This window comes from Balaenoptera acutorostrata, chromosome 19 (genome assembly GCF_949987535.1).
Source record: "Balaenoptera acutorostrata chromosome 19, mBalAcu1.1, whole genome shotgun sequence".
NCBI classification, from domain to species: domain Eukaryota; kingdom Metazoa; phylum Chordata; class Mammalia; order Artiodactyla; family Balaenopteridae; genus Balaenoptera; species Balaenoptera acutorostrata.
The window spans coordinates 47865308-47884325 of NC_080082.1; the positions used below are offsets into that span (position 1 = coordinate 47865308).

Consider the following 19018-nt stretch of genomic DNA (forward strand, 5'->3'; position numbering starts at 1 on the left):
CAATAGCCAGGTCATGGAAGCAACCTAAATGCCCATCAACAGACGAATGGATAAAGAAGTTGTGGTACATATATACGATGGAATATTATTCAGCCATAAAAAGGAACGAAATTGAGTCATTTGTTGAGAAGTGGATGGATCTAGAGACTGTCATACAGAGTGAAGTAAGTCAGAAAGAGAAAAACAAATATCGTATGTTAATGCATGTATGTGGAACGTAGAAAAATGGTACAGATGAGCCAGTTTGCAGGGCAGAAGTTGAGACACAGATGTAGAGAATGGACATATGGACACCAAGGGGGGAAAACTGCGATGAGGTGGGGATGGTGATGTGCTGAATTGGGCGATTGGGATTGACATGTATACACTGATGTGTATAAAACTGATGCCTAATAAGAACCTGCAGTATAAAAAAACAAACAAAACAACTAATACTAAACTTTCATTGGGTTATTTGTATGGAAATATGTTAATATAAATGTTTCAGACATTACATGAAATTTCTAAAAATCTTATATTTGTATTTGTATGGAAATATGTATGGAAATATGTTAATATAAATGTTTCAGACATTACATGAAATTTCTAAAAATCTTGTATTTGTATGGAAATATGTATGAAAATATGTTAATATAAATGTTTCAGACATTACATGAAATTTCTAAAAATCTTATATTTGTATTTGTATGGAAATATGTATGGAAATATGTTAATATAAATGTTTCAGACATTACATGAAATTTCTAAAAATCTTATATTTGTATTTGTATGGAAATATGTATGGAAATATGTTAATATAAATGTTTCAGACATTACATGAAATTTCTAAAAATCTTATATTTGTATTTGTATGGAAATATGTATGGAAATATGTTAATATAAATGTTTCAGACATTACAGGAAACTTCTAAAAATCTTATATGTTCTGGTATAATGTTATAAGTAATAATCCTAGTTATTACTTTAAAATGTATATCTCAGAAATAACTAATTTTCTTGTCAACTGCATTATTATGAACTTTCATCAAATCTTTAACCATGGTCATTTTTAAGTCTTTTGTCATTTACAGACAGTTCTGGGTGTACTCTGATGATTTTGCAAATATGTTCCTATAAAAGAGTTTCATCTTCAAGAAATTCATGGAAAAGACTCTGACAAGTACAGGTTTCTGGTAACTGACTGTACTGCTGAACTGAATGAATAAGCATTTTCAGAACTCTAATGAAAAACTGATGAACTCATAAAACTGCTAACAAAAGATCAAGATGAAAAAAAAGAAATTAATTACATGGGACTGAGTGAACTGATGAGGATGAGTATAATTTTTGTGACTTTCTGTCTGAATTAAAAAAAAAAAAAAATCCCACAAGGACTCAGAGGAAAAGAATATACAAATCAATTTTCACTGCAAAGTAAAGGAGCTGTTACAGTGGAGGATTACTGGACTGAATGTCAATATTATGACATAGTATAAGTGTGTTTCATGTTTGGTAATTGCAATCATTGTTGCTTTTGTTGTGGTCATCCATGTACAATGCTTGGTGTCAGTCTATCTATCTCTTGTAAAAATAAAATACAGTGTGTGTGTGTGGAAAAAAAAAAAAAAAAAAAATCTCATACTCCTAATTTATCCCTCCCCCCCATCCCCTTTGGTAACTATATGTTTGTTTTCTATATCTGTGAGTCTATTTCTGTTTTGTAAATAAGTTCATTTGTATTATTTTTTAGATTCCACATATAAATGATATTGTATAATATTTGTCTTTGTCTGGCTTACTTCACTCAGTATGATAATCTCTAGGTCCATCCATGTTGCTGCAAATGGCATTTCATTCTTTTCTATGGCTGAGTAATATTCCTGTGTGTGTGTGTGTGTGTGTGTGTGTGTGTGTGTGTGTGTGTGTGTGTATACCACATCTTCTTTATCCATTCATCTGTTGATGGGCACTTAGGTTGCTTCCATGTCTTGGCTATTGTAAATAGTGCTGCATATGAACACAGTATCTTTGCAAATCAGAGTTTTCTCCGGATATACGCCCAGGAGTGGGATTGCTGGATCATATGGCAACTCTATTTTAGTTTTTTGAGGAACCTCTATACTGTTGTCCACAGTGGCTGTACCGATTTACATTCCCACCAACAGTGTAGGAGGGTTGCCTTTTCTCCACAGTTTATTATTGGTAGTCAGTCACTGTGTTTACATGCAGGTCCCATGAGTGACAGGCCATCAGTTCACATTCTAAAGCATGTGATATGACTGTAGGTGCTGAGCAGAGATGCACAAAGCAAACTCCAACTGGCCTTTTCTCCTTGGGATATGCAAAAAGACCCCATAAGCTTCAGAGAAGCACGTTTTCAAAGCACTGAGAAAAGAATACAACATCCTCCTTTTCAACCCAAAACTTAAAGGAAAGGGAAGTCTTTGAACTTTTGTTCATTTTTCTACTACACATCAGTCTGATATTAATTTCTGCTGAAAAAGTAGATAAGGTTATAAATTAACTCTACTGAGAAGTCTTTAATTTTTAAACTCCTTTGACATCGCAGAATTAAAAACTTAAGTAGAACTATTTCCATGTCTGAAAACTGGTTATTGTCTATTCATTCTACAAAGGAAAATGTAAATGTAAGTGATTTCTAATCTCTCAATACATTACATTCGTTTTAAACTATGCAAAACATGAGTTTCTTCATGTTTTAAAACTTTATTTTAAAAAACATTCAATGGAAAAGAACTCTTAATGGAAGTTTTTATCCCCACAAATCACAAAAGTTGTTTTGAAATTATGGTAGAAATTCTATTAATTGAGAAAATCAGTTTTTAAAAAACAATCCTTGGGCTTCCCTGGTGGCACAGTGGTTAAGAATCCGCCTGCCAATGCAGGGGACATAGGTTCGAGCCCTGGTCCGGGAAGATCCCACATGCCTCGGAGCAACTAAGCCCATGCACCACAACTACTGAAGCCCGCGTGCCTAGAGCCCGTGCTCGGCAACAAGAGAAGCCACGGCAATGAAATGTCTGCGCACCACAACAAAGAGTAGCCCCTGCTCTCCACAACTAGAGAAAGCCCGCGTGCAGCAACGAAGACCCAACACAGCCAAAAATAAATAAATAAAATAAATAAATTTAAAAAACACACACACACACAAAACCAATCCTTACCTTTAAATTCAGAATAGAATGTTTACCATCTGATTAAAAAAAGAGAGAGAAAAGTTTGTAAAGCAGAGAAAGACACCTGACACCTCAGAAGAGTACAATCTTAGGCACTCACCTTCTGCAGATGGGCTACACCAGGCCCGGGCGGGCAGCCTTCCCAAGGTCACATGAGAAGTGGGTCCAGAGCCAGGCAGGAGCCCAACTCGGAGATGCTCGTCTCTCCCCGCTGCTCATTCCTGAGCACCTTCAGGGGCTCACATGATTGCAGAACCAAGGCCAAACTCCTCAGCGCGACTCTGAGCCTTCCCCACCTTCCCAGCACTCCCCCTCCCAGAGCTCTCTACCCGCCCCACCGCCACTCCCCCGATGGGCTGAGGCTGATGCCTCCCTGCCTCCCCGCCTCCCCGCCTCCAGTAGCAGTCCACTCGGTCAGATGCCGGTGCCTCGACCGAAGGATGTCAGGGTCCGAGCTTCTTGGCCGGGTACTGCTAGGGTGCAGAGTGGCACCTCGGGCTGACAGAGTTTGAGGCTTTAGCCTTTAGACAATAATTATCAGCTAGCATTTACGGAGGATGCTGTGCTTCACACATACGACTAAATTTAATTCTTATAAATTTAATCCTTATAAGAACCTGATGAGAGGTGCACTCAAACTGAGTAGAAGTGGGGTTAAGGAACTCACCAAGCCTCTCGCCACCTGGAAATGACAGAACCAAAGCACTGAAAACCAGTGTTTCTGATGTGTTGCCTAAGGATCACTCACATCAGACTCTCCAAAGAGCTTGTTAAAAATACAGACCCTCTGGGGCTCCAGCCCAGAGTCACTGACTCAGAATTTGCGGTTGGTGTGGGGCCTTTTCACAAGTGTCCAGGGGCTTTTAATGCCCATCACAAACCAAAAACCACTGGAGGAGCTGAACTCTCTCCCAACCACCACCTGCGTTCCCAGTTCAACACCACCTGTGTTACCAAGTGCGCCAGTTACCACACTGCCTTTCAACTCCAAACCCACCTTTATTTCTGGCTTGTGTTACTGCAGCAGCGCTACCTTGCCAGGTGGCGCAATAATAAACTTCATCAGTAGAGGGCACAGAAGAGACACTGGAGGAGGAAGGGGCTTGGGTTCCTCATCCCAGAAGGCTGTCTCCGCCCCTCTCTTCCCCTGCGTTCCTCTTTTTCTCTCCCCTCTCCTCCTTTCTTCCCTCTTTCTAGGTGGCCAGCAGCACTTCCCCATGGGTGGCTTCTCCTGGAATTCCCCTGGAGAGGGCAGCTTTCCAGCGAGTTCTGTTAGCAACACACCTCGGCTAACTTCTCCACCCGCCAGTGGGCCGCAGCTGCACCCTCTCCAATGTCTGCACTGGAGATTCTCCAAATGTTTCTTCTCTTGGGGGCTCTCTGTTAACTAAAGAGGGAGCAGCTGTTCCCTCTATCTGCCATTCCTGCATTCTTTAGATTTCTCTCTACTCCTTAGTAGGCAATCCTGTTATAGTCAATAATTCTTTACATTAAACTTTCCTTTTTCAAATCACCATGTACACTCTGTCTCCTGATTGGATTCTGACTGATATATAACACATCAGGCCACAGACAACACAGACATCAGAAAGTGGATGGACATGTATGAACACAGAGATATTCAGGATGTGTTACGATTTTTTAAAAAAGCCAGGTAATAAAATAACATGCATTTTATTCACAGACGCATTCGAAGTTGTTAAAATTGTACTCTACGGGAGTACAATTATGTGTGTTTAACCTCCTATATTTCTGCATTTCAGTTTTTTTTTTTTACAGTGAGAAAGTATTAATTCTGTAATTTAAAAAGAGATATACTTTTTACTTGAATTGAACATACACATGGATTTCCCACAGGGATAAAATACGCTGGCCTCATCAACTGGCATTTTCTGGCACAGGTATTAGTAGGTTGGCCTTCTGTTTATCAATCAGTCCCCTTGTGAACTGACTTATATGAGAGTCTTCTTGAGCCTAAGCAACTCTGAGGGTCCTGATAAAGCAGTGACTGGTGCCCACTGTATGCCAGGCTCTCCTTCTCACTTCTCAAACATGAGCCACTTCTTAGGAAACGGAAAACTACCTTTGTTATTTAACACGCTGAATTCTCTCACTGTGCCAAATGAAATGTACAAGGATGCGCTATTACAAAGTTGTATTATAAACGTGTCCATGCACTCTTTCATCCAAAACACCTGCAGTGACAGCCTGCCATGGGCCAGGACCCTGATCCAGGCACTGGAGCTAGCCTGGTGAACAAGACAGACAAGCTCACTCGCTCATCCTGGGGAGACCACTGGGTACCCGCCCCTCCCAGCGCTAGACGTGGGGCGCAGAGAGGGAGGAGCGTGTGGAGCTTCAGAGCCTGAGCCCTGACCCTCCACCCCAGGGGGCCTCTCACGGCTGACGGAACCGACAAAATGGACTCCAATGTGAGGGCCTCGTGCTTTAAAGACAACCTAACACCCAGGCAATCAACTATGTTCACTGTAACCCAGTGAAAACAAAACTCAGGGATATTCCCACTTAAAATCATGGAACTACACTATGAAGGTGCAAGGGCTACATGTTCCCCCAAGTTAACCAATATTTATTGCCACAAAATGCTTTTTTATATTAAATTAAAAAAAATTTTTTTTACCTTTTTCTTGCGTACGCTCTGGTGGAACAGGTGAGCCTGGAAACCCATCTTGTTCAGAAATATTTTCCTCATCTTCACTGTCTACCCCATGTGACGATGGAACCTTTTTGTTACAAAAGACAAAGGAACAACCAACTATGTGATAAGTGCTTCTGTATCAAATTTCTTCCCAACAAACCCAAACGTCTTATTCCATACCTTCTCCACTGCTCCCTCCTCTCTAAGACATAAAAGGACCACACCTGGCAGGGCTGGATGAACTCTCGGGTCCCTCAGGAGAAGCCCAGTGGCAAAGGCAATGCCGTCCAAATTATGCTTAAGCCATCGAGAACTTCACAGCCACCCCTACCGCCCCCCCACAATGCTACCTGGGCAGCTCGCCTTCCCCATTCCTGCCAGGGACCAACTCAGGAAAAGGAGCTGCCTCTGGCCTGCTCTGCATAGCACCCAGTACCACCCTGCCTTGGTACTGATGCTGTGTATTCATCTCCACATGGGACAAGACCTGCTGACGAGCCCTGTGACAGCCCTCATCCAGGCAACTGTTTGGGATCGAGGTCCATTATGTTCACTGGCTGTGAGTCCACTGTGAATGTTTCCTGATGGAATGGAACTCTCCCCTCTGCTGTCTGTGAGCATCTTCTACGTAGGTATCATGAATGGTGGCAGGGCTGCAGAGCTGCCCCTCACAGACCTGTGGGCCATGACTGGGACCTCCCCTGATAAACAGGAGACTACCCCACTGGCAGGACTCTGGGAGGTGGGGACAGAGGCTGCCCAAGGGGAAGAGCAGTGAACCATGTCTTGTGCAATAAGCTGCGACTGGTGCTCCCTGGCTGGCTTCCCTTCTGCTATCCTGAATAGTATCTTGCGTATGTGATCAGCTTGGCTTAGCTGTGCTGTGCTGCAGGCCGTGGAAGGGTCATTCCCATGGCTGGCAGGGAGGGGGCAGAACTCACTGGCAAGATGCCCAAGAGAAGGGGCATTTCAGAGCCAAAAGCTAAGGCTAGGCCCACCAGGCTCTGGGTACAGGGCTCCAGGGCGACCCAGCTCGGAGCAGCAGAAAGGTCTCCCACTCTACTCATCATTTGAAGGGATTAAAAAGAAATGACCTCTTAGGTTTTGCCTCCTAGGAACCCATCTGCCTTGTTCACCCTGTCAAAGATACATTACGCTACTCACTTTTATCAAGGAAATACGAAACCGCTAGGGGCTTCCCTGGTGGCGCAGAGGTTAAGAATCCGCCTGCCAATGCAGGGGATGTGGGTTCGAGCCCTGGATCAGGAAGATCCCACATGTCGCGGAGCAACTAAGCGTGCACCACAACTACTGAGCCTGCGCTCTAGAGCCTGCGAGCCACAACTACTGAGCCCGCGTGCCACAACTACTGAAGCCTGTGTGCCTAGAGCCCATGCTATGCAACAAGAGAAGCCACCGCAACGAGAAGCCTGTGCACTGCAATGAAGCGTAGCCCCTGCTCGCTGCAACTAGAAAAAGCCCGTGCGCAGCAACAAAGACGCAACGCAGCCAAAAATAAATAAATTAAATAAATAAACCTAAAAAGAAAGAAAATGCTAAAGATACCCTATTATGGAAAATAATGTTTGGCAGCATCTACTAGCACTAAGACTGATCGTACATATGCCCTATGACCATACATATATCACTCATCAGTATATATGAGCGGTATAGACCCACCAGAAATATACACACAAATGTTCATAGCAGCACTATTCCTAAAAGCCCCAGTCTGGAAACAACCAAATATTCATCATCAGTAAAATGAATAACTAATTGGATGTTATAATTGTACAACTGGATATTATACAGCAATAAGAATGAACCAACAACTGCTACACACAATGACAGAAGACTCTCAAAAACTCCAAAGAATACGCACTGTATGATTAAAGTCATAGAATCCTCAGAATATGCAAAACTAACCTATGGTGATTTTCTAAGATCTAGTCTAATCTTGGAGTCAGGGCAGTGGTTAACTCTTGGGGAGGTAGTGAGTCCTCTCGGTCACAGAGGAGGACTTCTGGGGTCCTAGTAGTGTTCTTTTTCTTTTAATCTGGATGGGGGCTAGTTTGTAAAAATTCACCGAGCTGTACACTTATGGCTTATCTGCCTTTTGTGTATATTTAATACATCGATAAATAAGCCTAAAGAATTTGTGGCAATATTCTAAAAACACTCTAATTTAAAAGTTTTAATTTAAAACATTTTTTAAACTATTACATACTTCTGAGTATGAAAATCACCTGGTTACTAAAACAAAAATCGTTTGGGTCCTGAAGGAAGGGAGGAAGAAGCCGGCCAACTCAGCCACAGTGCTGCCGTCAGGGATGCCAGAAGTGGCCTTTTCCTCATCTGTCTGCAGCCCTGGCCTAAGCTCCTTCATCTTCCTCCTGCTTAGGACGCTAACTCAGATTTTAAAGGGTAAAATGTACATGCTAGAATTTACAGGGTAGTTATCAGAAAAGAAAACAAGCCAGTATAATTTGCAAACTAGTAGAGGGAAAGAAATAGAACTAAAAAAACCATCAATCCAAAAGAATGGAAGAGGAAAAAAGATACAGAGTAATAGGACAAGTAGGAAAAATAAAGATGGCAGATTTAAACTCAAATATATCTGTATAATACGTTAAACATAAAAGAACCAAATGGTCCAGTAAAAAGACAAAGGAAAAGTTTGTCAAACTTGGTTAACAAAAACTATATGCTGCATTGAATTGTAAACATTAAATGGATGAATAGTATGTATGTGAATTATATCTCAGTAAACTTAAAAATAAAAAACAACTAGATGCTATTTACAAGACACAGCTAAACATAGGGATACAGAAAGGTTAAAATTAAAGGATGGATTGGGAATTCCCTGGAGATCCAGTGGTTAGGACTTGGTGCTCTCACTGCCGGGGCTGCGTGGCATGGCCAAAAAAAATTAAAGGTTGGAAAAAAATAGAGCACGCAAATATCAAACAAAAGAAAGATGGAGGGGACTTCCCTGGTGGCACAGTGGTTAAGAATCCGCCTGCCAATGCAGGGAACACGGGTTCCAGCCCTGGTCTGGGAAGATCCCACATGCCACAGAGCAACTAAGCCCGTGCGCCACAACTACTGAACCTGCGCTCTAGAGCCTGTGAGACACAACTACTGAAGCCTGCGTGCCTAAATTTAGCCCATGCTCTGCAACGAGAAGCCACCACAGCGAGAAGCCCGCGCACCGCAACAAAGAGTAGCGCCCCCTCCCTGCAACTAGAGAAAGCCCACGCTCAGCAACGAAGACCCAACGCAGCCAAAAATAAATTTAAAAATTAATTAATTAAAAAAAAGAAAGAAAGATGGAGAATGTCAGATGAAATAGACATTATGGCAAAAAACCTCTTTAGAGATAGAGAGGTTCACTTCACAGTGACAAACTGTTAAATTTACCAGGAAGATATAATTTTAAATTTGTACACACCAAAAAATGTAGTCAGATGCAAAATAATACATGTTCTATGATTCCATGAATATAAAGCTCAAAAATATGCAAAGCTAATCTGTGACATCTTCTCTTACTTGGAGGTGAAAGCAAGATATTGGAACACCTGGCAACATGGCAAAGAAGCTGCAACATTTAGGTTCCTGTGACTGTGGGGCGAGCCAACTGTAAGAGCCGGCAGTGATTAACCCTGAGGACGCACAGGGTGCAGCCCCAAACGGCACTGGCACCTTCCCAGATGCCCCACCTCAGATCGATGATGCCAACCTAAGAATCCCAGCCCAAAGGGACAGACACTAGTGGTGCAGCAACGGAAGGGTTCACTTAGCTCCACCTCAGGGTAAAGTCCAGGCGAGAGTGTGGTCAGATTGTGCAGTGGACCAAGGACTGACTCTGGGAGGGGCAGTTTTGATTTGTGGGGTAGAGGGACCGCGCGGGCCTGCACTGGGACCTTTGTAAGTCCGACAGCATGCTGGACCTCCCCTGGTTTGGCACGTTATGGTAAGTGAAATAAGCGTTTGTGAATCCAAGCCTCCTCACCGCCGCATGGAGGAGACCCCACTGCTGGAAGATGGCAGGGCTCACTCACTCTTGGTGGCTTCTGCAAATTGGCTGCAGTGACAGCTGGGTGCCTGACTTGAGATCCTGGCCTTCTACTGCCACCAATGGGGATCCAGCTCATGCAGAGGTGCTTGCATTGGTAGAGCAGAGTCAATGGTCTACACGTGCATACACTAACCGTGGACATTCCTATCTGCACAGGGATGTGTGTGTGTAAATGTGGACAGGGAGACTGCAAGCACCGCAGCCCACCCGGCAGTCAGCGCCCCGCTTCTACCTTGCTGAGAGAACCCTGATTTTGTTCAGTGCAAGTGGGCTCAGCCCATAGTAATAGTAACCCTATTCCCCTTAGCCAGTAATTGGCCAAGGGATGGGCATGTGACGAATGAGCCTCCTGCTGGGAGGCTCCCAGGAAAAAATGTTCCCCGTAATCAACACAGCGCAGCCTGAAGGACCTTGCCCTGCTTCCTCCTTTCTGCAGAAAGAACTGGCTGCATTTGGTGACCTCAGAGAGCAGGCCAAGAGAATCTCAGGTGCCAATCTTTGACAGGCAGCTGAAACAATTTGGAATCTCCTATCTTTTGATTTTGTTATGTGAGAGAGTTAAAGGTCTATTATTTAAACCTTTTGTTTGCCTATTTGATTATTTTTAGCCAAGAAAATGATATAGACATCAAAGTGACTGCAGAGGCTTGTCCTGGAGAGAAGAAGAGGGATGAAATGGCAGGGTTTCAGGGCAGTGTTTGCTTTACATGCAGTATCAAACGTTTTTATAAGACATGGGGATTCATGTACACTTGTGTAACAGAAAGAAAATTTTAAAGAAATTAAAAATTAAAAACTGTGGAGAGAGAAGGGGGACATTCCTAATCCTCAACCACAGCAGCAAAAGATTCCCTACTACTCCTTGGCCTCCAGAAGTTTCTAGAGATAACTGGTTTACCCCTGCATGAATGATTCCTCTCTGGATCCAAGGACATGGCGGACATTCAAATATCCGTTTGTTGGCAGTTGGCTGGATGAATAAATGAACAAATGAATGAATATATGATATTTTATGACAAGATGCTCTGCAAATCCACAAAACAACAAGAGCAAGAAGGTGTGACAGAGGAGCTTCAGTAACATCCTATCAGTGACTTCTTGAAAATGGTAGCAGGCAATTACACTACACTGTCCTCCCTTAAAACCTGTTGAAATCAATTGAAAGAATGAAAAGAAAAAAAGCAAGCAAGCTTAGTCAATGGCCAGAAAACAGCCACCAAACCTATGAAATGTGGAAGAGAGGGAGAATGCCAGAAGCCACCAAACTTCCTCAGACGTCAGGTATGCAGGTGCTTCGACAGTCACAAACTGTCACGGTTGCAAAGGTCCACAGTGATTCTCTGACGGGTGCACTGAGAGCAAGGATGTGATGGTCCCAGGAGACGTACAGTAACTCCCACAGGGCAGAAGGGAGGGCGGGCGAAGCTAAAGGGAGACACTTGGGAGAGCCCACATTTGCCATCCAGAATCCAGCTCTATACTCTCAAAGAAGTTAAAGACAGCACAGTCTGACATGAGGAACCCAAAGAAGAGATCCAGGAGATCAGGTAAAGTGATAAGGCAACAGAAAGATGTGTGAAGTAAATCAGCAGAACTCACAAAAACAAAAGGCAAAATAAAACCAATACAGAGGTAAAAGCTATACGAGAAGCCATAAAACATAGTGACAAAGTGCTGAGAGAGATGAGGATAGAGTAAATCACACAAAGTGAAGCTGCAAAGAAAATGGAGGGACAAGGGATTACAGAAAATATAACAGACATGGAAGACAAAGGATATCCAACAAACGCATAACTAGTGTTCCCAATGGAGAATACAATGAACGGATGATGAAATCAGTCAAAGATAAAAGAGGGGAGGAAATATTCCCTGAAAATAAAAAAGGGAGATGAAAATCTATGTCTGCAGAATTAAATTATATGTACTAAGTTTCAGGAAAAAAGGACAGAAAATAATAAACACCATGATTAATCCTGGTGATATTACCAAACTTCAAAAGATAAAGAATGAACCTACAAAGCTATCAGGCAGAAAAATCAAGTGACCTCAAAGGGGAGAAGAAAGGCCCTAACTCGTTCTTTGCTGTCACTCTCAGCAGTCCTCTCAGAAAAGGTTATGTGGTCTCATGCCACCGTGTACCCTTCCTTTAATTAATTATTAATTGTGTGACTGTGGACTCTGTCTTATACTGATTCTCCAGCACCTAGCACAATACCTAGTACTCAATCAGATGCTCAACAAGTAAGTGTTGAATTATTTACCTACCCAAAGACGGTTTCCTCCCTAACACAGTCCTTTATAGGATGAAGAAGCTGAGGCACAGAGACATTATCAGACTTCCCAAGTCACACAACTGGGAAGTAGAGAAGCTGGGACTTGGACTCAGGTCTCTGTCCGTGGCGTTGCTCTTTCCACTGGGCCCTAGTGTTGTGGGAACTGACCACACATTCACCCACCCCACTTCCCTTGCAGCCTTACTTTTGGGTGGCACCAACAAGACAGCTGCTGAAAACAAGACTTGCTTTCCATTTGTTAGGCCATTTCTGAGTGGGTGCACACCTCACATGAAGATGTTTGCCCAAACTACCCTGAAACACAGAGAGAGGCATGAGGTAGAGACTTATATCCAAATTGCCTGATGTGGGTTGGTCTGTTTCCTTATCTTACTAGTTTCGATAAAAAAGAATAAAATTGTAAATTATTTACCTGAGATTATAGAATGTCTATAGTAAAAATAAGGAGGGCAATTTTACTTTTTTTCTTAAATTAAAACATACCCCATTGGCAGTATCTCCTTCAGAGCTAGTGCCATCTAGTGATTAAACAGCAGTTGTACATGCTCCACACATCTATTCTTTTCAAAGATATGTATTTTAATCATATAATAAATTTAAGAATATTTGATCAGTTTCAAAAAAAAAGGTCTATGTCTAAGAAATATTCTTGATAGGCACAAGGATTGTAAACACAAATTTTAATTCTAAACAGGGAAAACTGGTTGCCCTGATCTGAATCCTGCCTCTGCCACTGGGTGGTTGGTTGGATGATCTTGGGCAAGTTATTTATCCTGTTTCTTCACACACTTACCGCCAGGGGTGTGAAGTAAATGAAATGGCACGTGTGAGCTGCCTAGCAAATATCAAATGCTCAGAAAAGGTCAATGTGTCTTCCTCCCCCTATTGTACTAATTGTAAGGCTGTGGGAAACTGAAATCCCTTTCCAGCTTAAGGGCCCCTTCATTCATGCAATCTGCAACCAGCCAGGACAATGTCCAGGTTATGATGAGACCTTTCAATTGCAATCAGTTACTAATACTCCTGGCTCCTGGGCTGTATAGGGAAAGAGTTTCCTGTTGGCTGGGATGTACAGAAAGGTGGAGACCAGCATGCACATACTGCTGCTGGGAAGGCAAATGGGAACCATTGCTTTGGAGAACAATTCGGCAACATCTAGTGTGAAGAAGCACACATAGGTACACGTACCAAACATGCAAAGGAATAACCTAAATGTTCATCAGTAGGTGAGAAGATAAATAAATTAACATGTATCCATCTCAAAACTTCAATGCTGAGTGAAAAAGCCAAGAGGTGGAAAGATTGATTCAGTACGGTGACCTTTGTACAATTAAAAACATATATATAGTAATACATTTGTTTATTGACACTTATTTACAGCAAAAAAATAAAAACAGACTTCTAGAACACATCCCAAATCCAGGAGAAGATGGCTATCCAGGGATGGAGCAGATGGGAGACAAAGATTTCAACCCTAACTGCAATTTTCTTTCTTTTATTAAAAAATCTGAAGCAAAAAAAAAACGAAAAACAAAAGATAAGATGTCAATACTCGTTCATTCTGGAGCGTGAGAACACTAACGTGCTATGTTATTTTCTGCTTCTCAGTTTCGGGGGGCTGGGTTATAGAAAATGCACGTGTTCAGCTCCAATAGACAGTGCCAAACAGCTCCCCACAGCGGCGGGGTCAACTCCCACTCCTGCAGCATCAGAGAGCTCCTCCACATCCTCACCAACCCTCGCCAGTGTTTGTTGCCTTGCTCTACTTTTCAAATTTTTAAATAAAAAACATTTCTGAGACTTCCCTGGCGGTCCAGTGGTTAACACTCCGCACTTCCAACACAGGGTGCATGGGTTCGATCCCTGGTTGGGGAAGTAAGATCCCACATGCCGCATGGTGCAGCCAAAAAAAAAAAATTCCATACTGCACATGGGTCCTAGAGCCGCCATGACACACTTGCCTAAAAAATAAACTATCCGTTCTGTTAACGACAAAGGAGGTTGTACAGGTCACTATAATCTCTCTCCTCTGAGGGAAATGCGGTAGCAAGCTTTACTTCCAAAATAGTTGAGTGATACAGCTCTATCTGTAACCTGGGTCCAACATACTAGCCAGGAAGTGTGCAGACTGAGGGGCAGTGGGAGCTCATATAGGCCTTTTAGAGCCCCGCAGACCTCCTTGGGTTCTTGGCAGCTGTCTGCCTGTCCAGTGCTCCTTGCTGTAGAGAAACCTAACTTTGCATGTTGAAGTCTGTATATGCTAGAAAGTGATGGTTAGTTTCTGAAATACTCACATAAGGATTCCTCAAAATAAGTTCCCTAACGCCACTTAAAATGTGATTCAGTATAGTGGAGGATAGTCAATATATTCAATCTGTATATATTATAGTTGGATGCTACAAGTCTATAAGTATACTCACTACAAATAACACATTATAGTGATGGTGAAGGGCTTCCCTGGTGGTGCAGTGGTTGAGAATCTGCCTGCTAATGAGGGGACATGGGTTCGAGCCCTGGTCTGGGAGGATCCCACATGCCGTGGAGCAAAAGGGCCCGTGAGCCACAATTACTGAGCCTGCGCGTCTGGAGCCTGTGCTCCGCAACAAGAGAGGCCGTGATAGTGAGAGGCCCGCGCACCGCGATGAAGAGTGGCCCCCACTTGCCGCAACTGGAGAAGGCCCTCGCACAGAAACGAAGGCCCAACACAGCCATAAATAAATGAATGAATGAATGAATGAATAAATAAATAAATAAATAAATAAATATAGTGATGGTGAAAAAGAAAAAAGCGAGAAAGGAAAAAGAAATTATGGTGCTGTCTCTTGCCATTAACAAAATGGCGCTACCCAGTTTCCAAAACCCTGGGAGCAGAGTGTTTAAACCAGGGCACGCGGGCAATGGTGGAGAAATGGGCTCCTTCAGTCTCTCTGGACCTCGGCCCCCCATGTGTGATGGGGCCGTAAACGGAACCTACGTCACCGAGACAGCAGGAAATCAATGCACGTGAGAGTTTGATTTATAGACTCCCATAGGGTAAGCACTCAGAGAGCGTCTGCTGCTAAGGAGAGGCGAGTGACCATACTCCCCTCGTCAGGCATGAATTTGAAGAAACGTTGCAACGTACACATCGATTCAGAAAAGTGACAGGAAAATTAGCTTTGGGGGTGTCAAAGGAAAGAGCAGGATGACCAGCATCGGATGGAAACCTACGTTAAGAATGTGAAGATGTTTATCTCTGTTTTTGAAGGACTTGTCTTGAAAGATAAAGGAAAGAGTTTCGAATTTTAGCCTAACAAGACAGAAAATGAGACTGGACATGTTAAAAAGAAATAAGCCCCCAAACAAAAGCCATCAACTGCCGAAGACAGAAAAGGAAAATCCTTACTAATGCACTTGACACAACTGACTCTGAGTTAATGTCAAGGTGCAGAAGAAACGCTGGAACGATACAAGCACCTGATTTCTGTGTGGCACGGCATACACGGCGTCGCTGAGGCTTCCCTCTTCTTTGCAAGCACTTGTGTCCCCCGACTCCCTGTGGCTGCGTGACAGGTGTGTGTCAGTGTCCTCTTCCTCCTCGTAGCCCAGCATTTCAAAGGATGGCAAAGAAGATCTTCTTCCCGTCTCATTCTGCCTATGTGGTCTGTATGAGAACATTCAAGAGCAAAATAAACAAACAAGCCACTTAACGCTTCACATAGGTTCATATACGTGTATTAAATGCACTGCCTCAAGTCCCACTGTAAAGTATTACGACCACATTACAAAATATACAGAAGCTAAAGGGTGGTATCATCCACAATTCCATCTCTTTGTACACTGTTAGCATTTCTTTCTAGCTTTTCACCTAGGTTTTTATAGTTATTGTCACTGCATACATATACAATTTGGCTCCTCGTTAACAAGTTTTTAAAGTCAAGAGGTTAGGTTCATACACCAGTTTTATCACCCGTTCCCATTACTTAGGTTTTTTCCCCCAATTTTCACCATCATAAATAACCCTGTAATGAATGTCAATGTGCAGCAAATCTCTTCTGTATTGAGTATTAGTCCCATAAAACAAACAACCATATGGAGAACTGCTGAGTCAAACAGTATAAACACACACACACACGGAAAGTACACCACCAACAGTAGGAACATTTCGTGGGTCCACACGCGTCCGCGCAAAATCATTTCCCCAACCTGCAACTATGTTGGTAATAATTTTCTAAAACTTGCCAAAATAATTGAAATCTCACTGGAAAAATGTGCATTTCTTCCTGAGACGAATATTTTTCCATGTATTTGGATGTGAGCCCTGGTTCCTCTACTGCGAACTGTCTGCTCATGGCCCCTGCCCATTTATCTACTCTGCTTCTAGTACGTCCATTCCAATTTGAAATTAACTTTTCCATCTACTAAAATTAAAACCCTGACTTCGTATTTACTATAAATATTTTTCCTATTCTATTGATCTTATTTTGACTATAAATTTTTTTAACATACAGATGATTAAAAAAAAATTTTTTTTCTAACCTTCCAAATTCTTAGCTTGGAAGTACACAGCAGGCATCTCTCTCTGGGAGGCTTGATAAGATTGGATATAGGATTTCATGATCTTATTTCTATGTATATAAAAATTAGTCCTTTCATTCAATAAGAATTTGTTTTGGTGTATGAATTAGGAAAGGCTCAAAGCTGACTTTTTTCTAATACTGCTAATGAATATACTGTTGAATCCCTTCCTTTCCCTTTATCTGTGGGCTGCCTTTATTAAAGATTCAATATGCCTGCAAACACTAGGCTCACCTCAGGGTGTTCACGTGCACCTCTCTATCATTGAACCAGCACTCCTCTACTTTAACTACTTCAACTAAATGTTTTAAAATATGATGGGGCTGGGGCTTCCCTGGTGGCGCAGTGGTTAAGAATCTGCCTGCCAATGCAGGGGACACGGGTTTGAACCCTGGTCCAGGAAGATCCCACATGCTGCAGAGCAACTGAGCTCGTGTGCCACAACTACTGAAGCCCGTGCACCTAGAGCCCATGCTCCGCAAGAAGAGAAGCCACTGCAGTGCGAAGCCCGTGCACCGCGACGAAGAGTAGCCCCCGCTCGCCACAACTAGAGAAAGCCCGCGTGCAGCAACGAAGACCCAACGCAGCCAAAGATAAATAAATAAGTACATTTATTAAAAAATATATATATATATGATGGGGCTAATGCAGCCCTCCCCCTGAATCACTATTCTTCCTTTCCAGATTTCCTCTTATGGTCTTATCTGCTTATTCTTTCCAATGGATTTCAGAATCACTTCCTCATCTTCAGTTCTTATTCAGCCAAAGTATAAATTCTTACCGGGAGAAAAACAGGCTATATTCAAACATCTCAAAAATGGAGTCAAGATTAAAATTCAAAAACCAAAAATATAAACACATCCTAGAAGGAAATATGTGAGCATTTGTATAATGCTGTAATAGGAAAAATCTTCCTAGATTTGACAATAATGTCAGAAACTACAAAGACTGATAGCTCTTACTACAGAAAAAATAAAGAATATTTTGGTATGTTAAAAAAAAAAAAAACCTCAAAAACCAAAATTGAATAAACATGGCAGACACAAGGCACAGCTAGTGACGCATCCCCCACCTCCACCCCACAAGCCCTTAAAGTCCTCAGGGTCTTCCCACTGCTCCTGGGGGAGATACCAAACCTCAGAACAGGATACCAAAGGCACCCCCAGCCTGCCCACTCCTCCGGCACCATCTCGAATGACTCCCCACCTCACTTGACTCCTCCCAGCCACAAATGTCTTCCTTCAGTTGCTCACATGTGTCATGCTCCCTCTTCTCTCATCCCAGCCCCACGCTGACCACCTCCCAACCCATTCCCAGTTGGTTCCTGTATAGCCCGCAGCTCTCCCCCAGTGCCCTCTCCCTCAGGAGGAAACCTTCCTGACTCCTGGCCCTATGTCAGCTCTAATCCAGCTCAAGCAGTAGAGAAAGTGATGTTAAAGAAGAAAGGTTACAGTAGGCGTCAACAAAGGTAAATTCAGTGCGACCGTTCAGAGAGGAGATACACGAGAAGTGGGGACTGACAACTCTCACCATCTAGGTTGTGGCTAAAAGCAGCACTGAATTCACCAGCTCAGTGTTGCCACGAAAGCAACCGGTGTCTTCACAAACTATAATTTAACAAGATCCACTCTAGAGAAAATTTGGATACAATTCAAGACCGATTAATGTCCCAAGACAGTATTCCTTTGACGCTAGTGATGAAAACCTGAGTATTAAGCTCTAGACCTATAGCCACATGCACCCACATGCACACACACACGCTCAGAGCTGCCCTGCCTCTGCCCCGAGAGGAAGCTGAACCCGTGACATGGTCCTTACTGATGCCTCAGCTCCGAGACGGTGGCATAGGGCTCGATGAAACTGTCCTTTTCAATGTAGGTCGTGTCACTCTCAGAGTGGGATCTCCGGCGAGGCTGAGGAATGGCAACAGTCCGGCCAGTCAATGTTGTTGCTAGAATGGCTGCAGCCAGAGCAGATCTACGGACAAAAACATCCCAGTGAGTCAGTGAGACACGAACCCTCAAGCTGAAGGTTGAACAACAGGATACATGAATTAATCAAGGTTTACTTTCAGTTCTGCAGTGTTCAGTGTGTATCTGCTGGCTACGGGCCTGTAGTCTGTTATGTGCCACTACACAGTCTCACTTCATTCCCACAGCAACTGTATGAATGGGTATTACTGTCATCTCCATTTTTCAAAGACATTAAATGACTTGTCTAAGCTTTCCTAGCTAATGGGAGATGAAGCCAGGTC

The 19018-nt window shown here is 43.0% G+C and overlaps 1 protein-coding gene across 9 annotated transcripts in view; it reads right to left on the reverse strand.

The window, feature by feature from the left end:
- CEP89 (centrosomal protein 89) overlaps positions 1-19018 on the reverse strand; it is an 81549-nt gene that overhangs the window by 54191 nt on the left and 8340 nt on the right. For all 9 annotated transcript variants that reach the window (XR_009006056.1, XR_009006060.1, XR_009006058.1 and 6 more), the window contains exons 3-6: positions 18583-18741; positions 15664-15850; positions 5818-5920; positions 3165-3193 (exon numbers count right to left, since the gene is read on the reverse strand). Coding sequence is in view for 3 of the 9 variants with exons in the window: in XM_007165059.3 (XP_007165121.2) it covers positions 3165-3193; positions 5818-5920; positions 15664-15850; positions 18583-18741 (478 nt within the window). In the remaining 6 variants the exon portion in view is untranslated. The remainder of the gene's footprint in view (positions 1-3164; positions 3194-5817; positions 5921-15663; positions 15851-18582; positions 18742-19018) is intronic.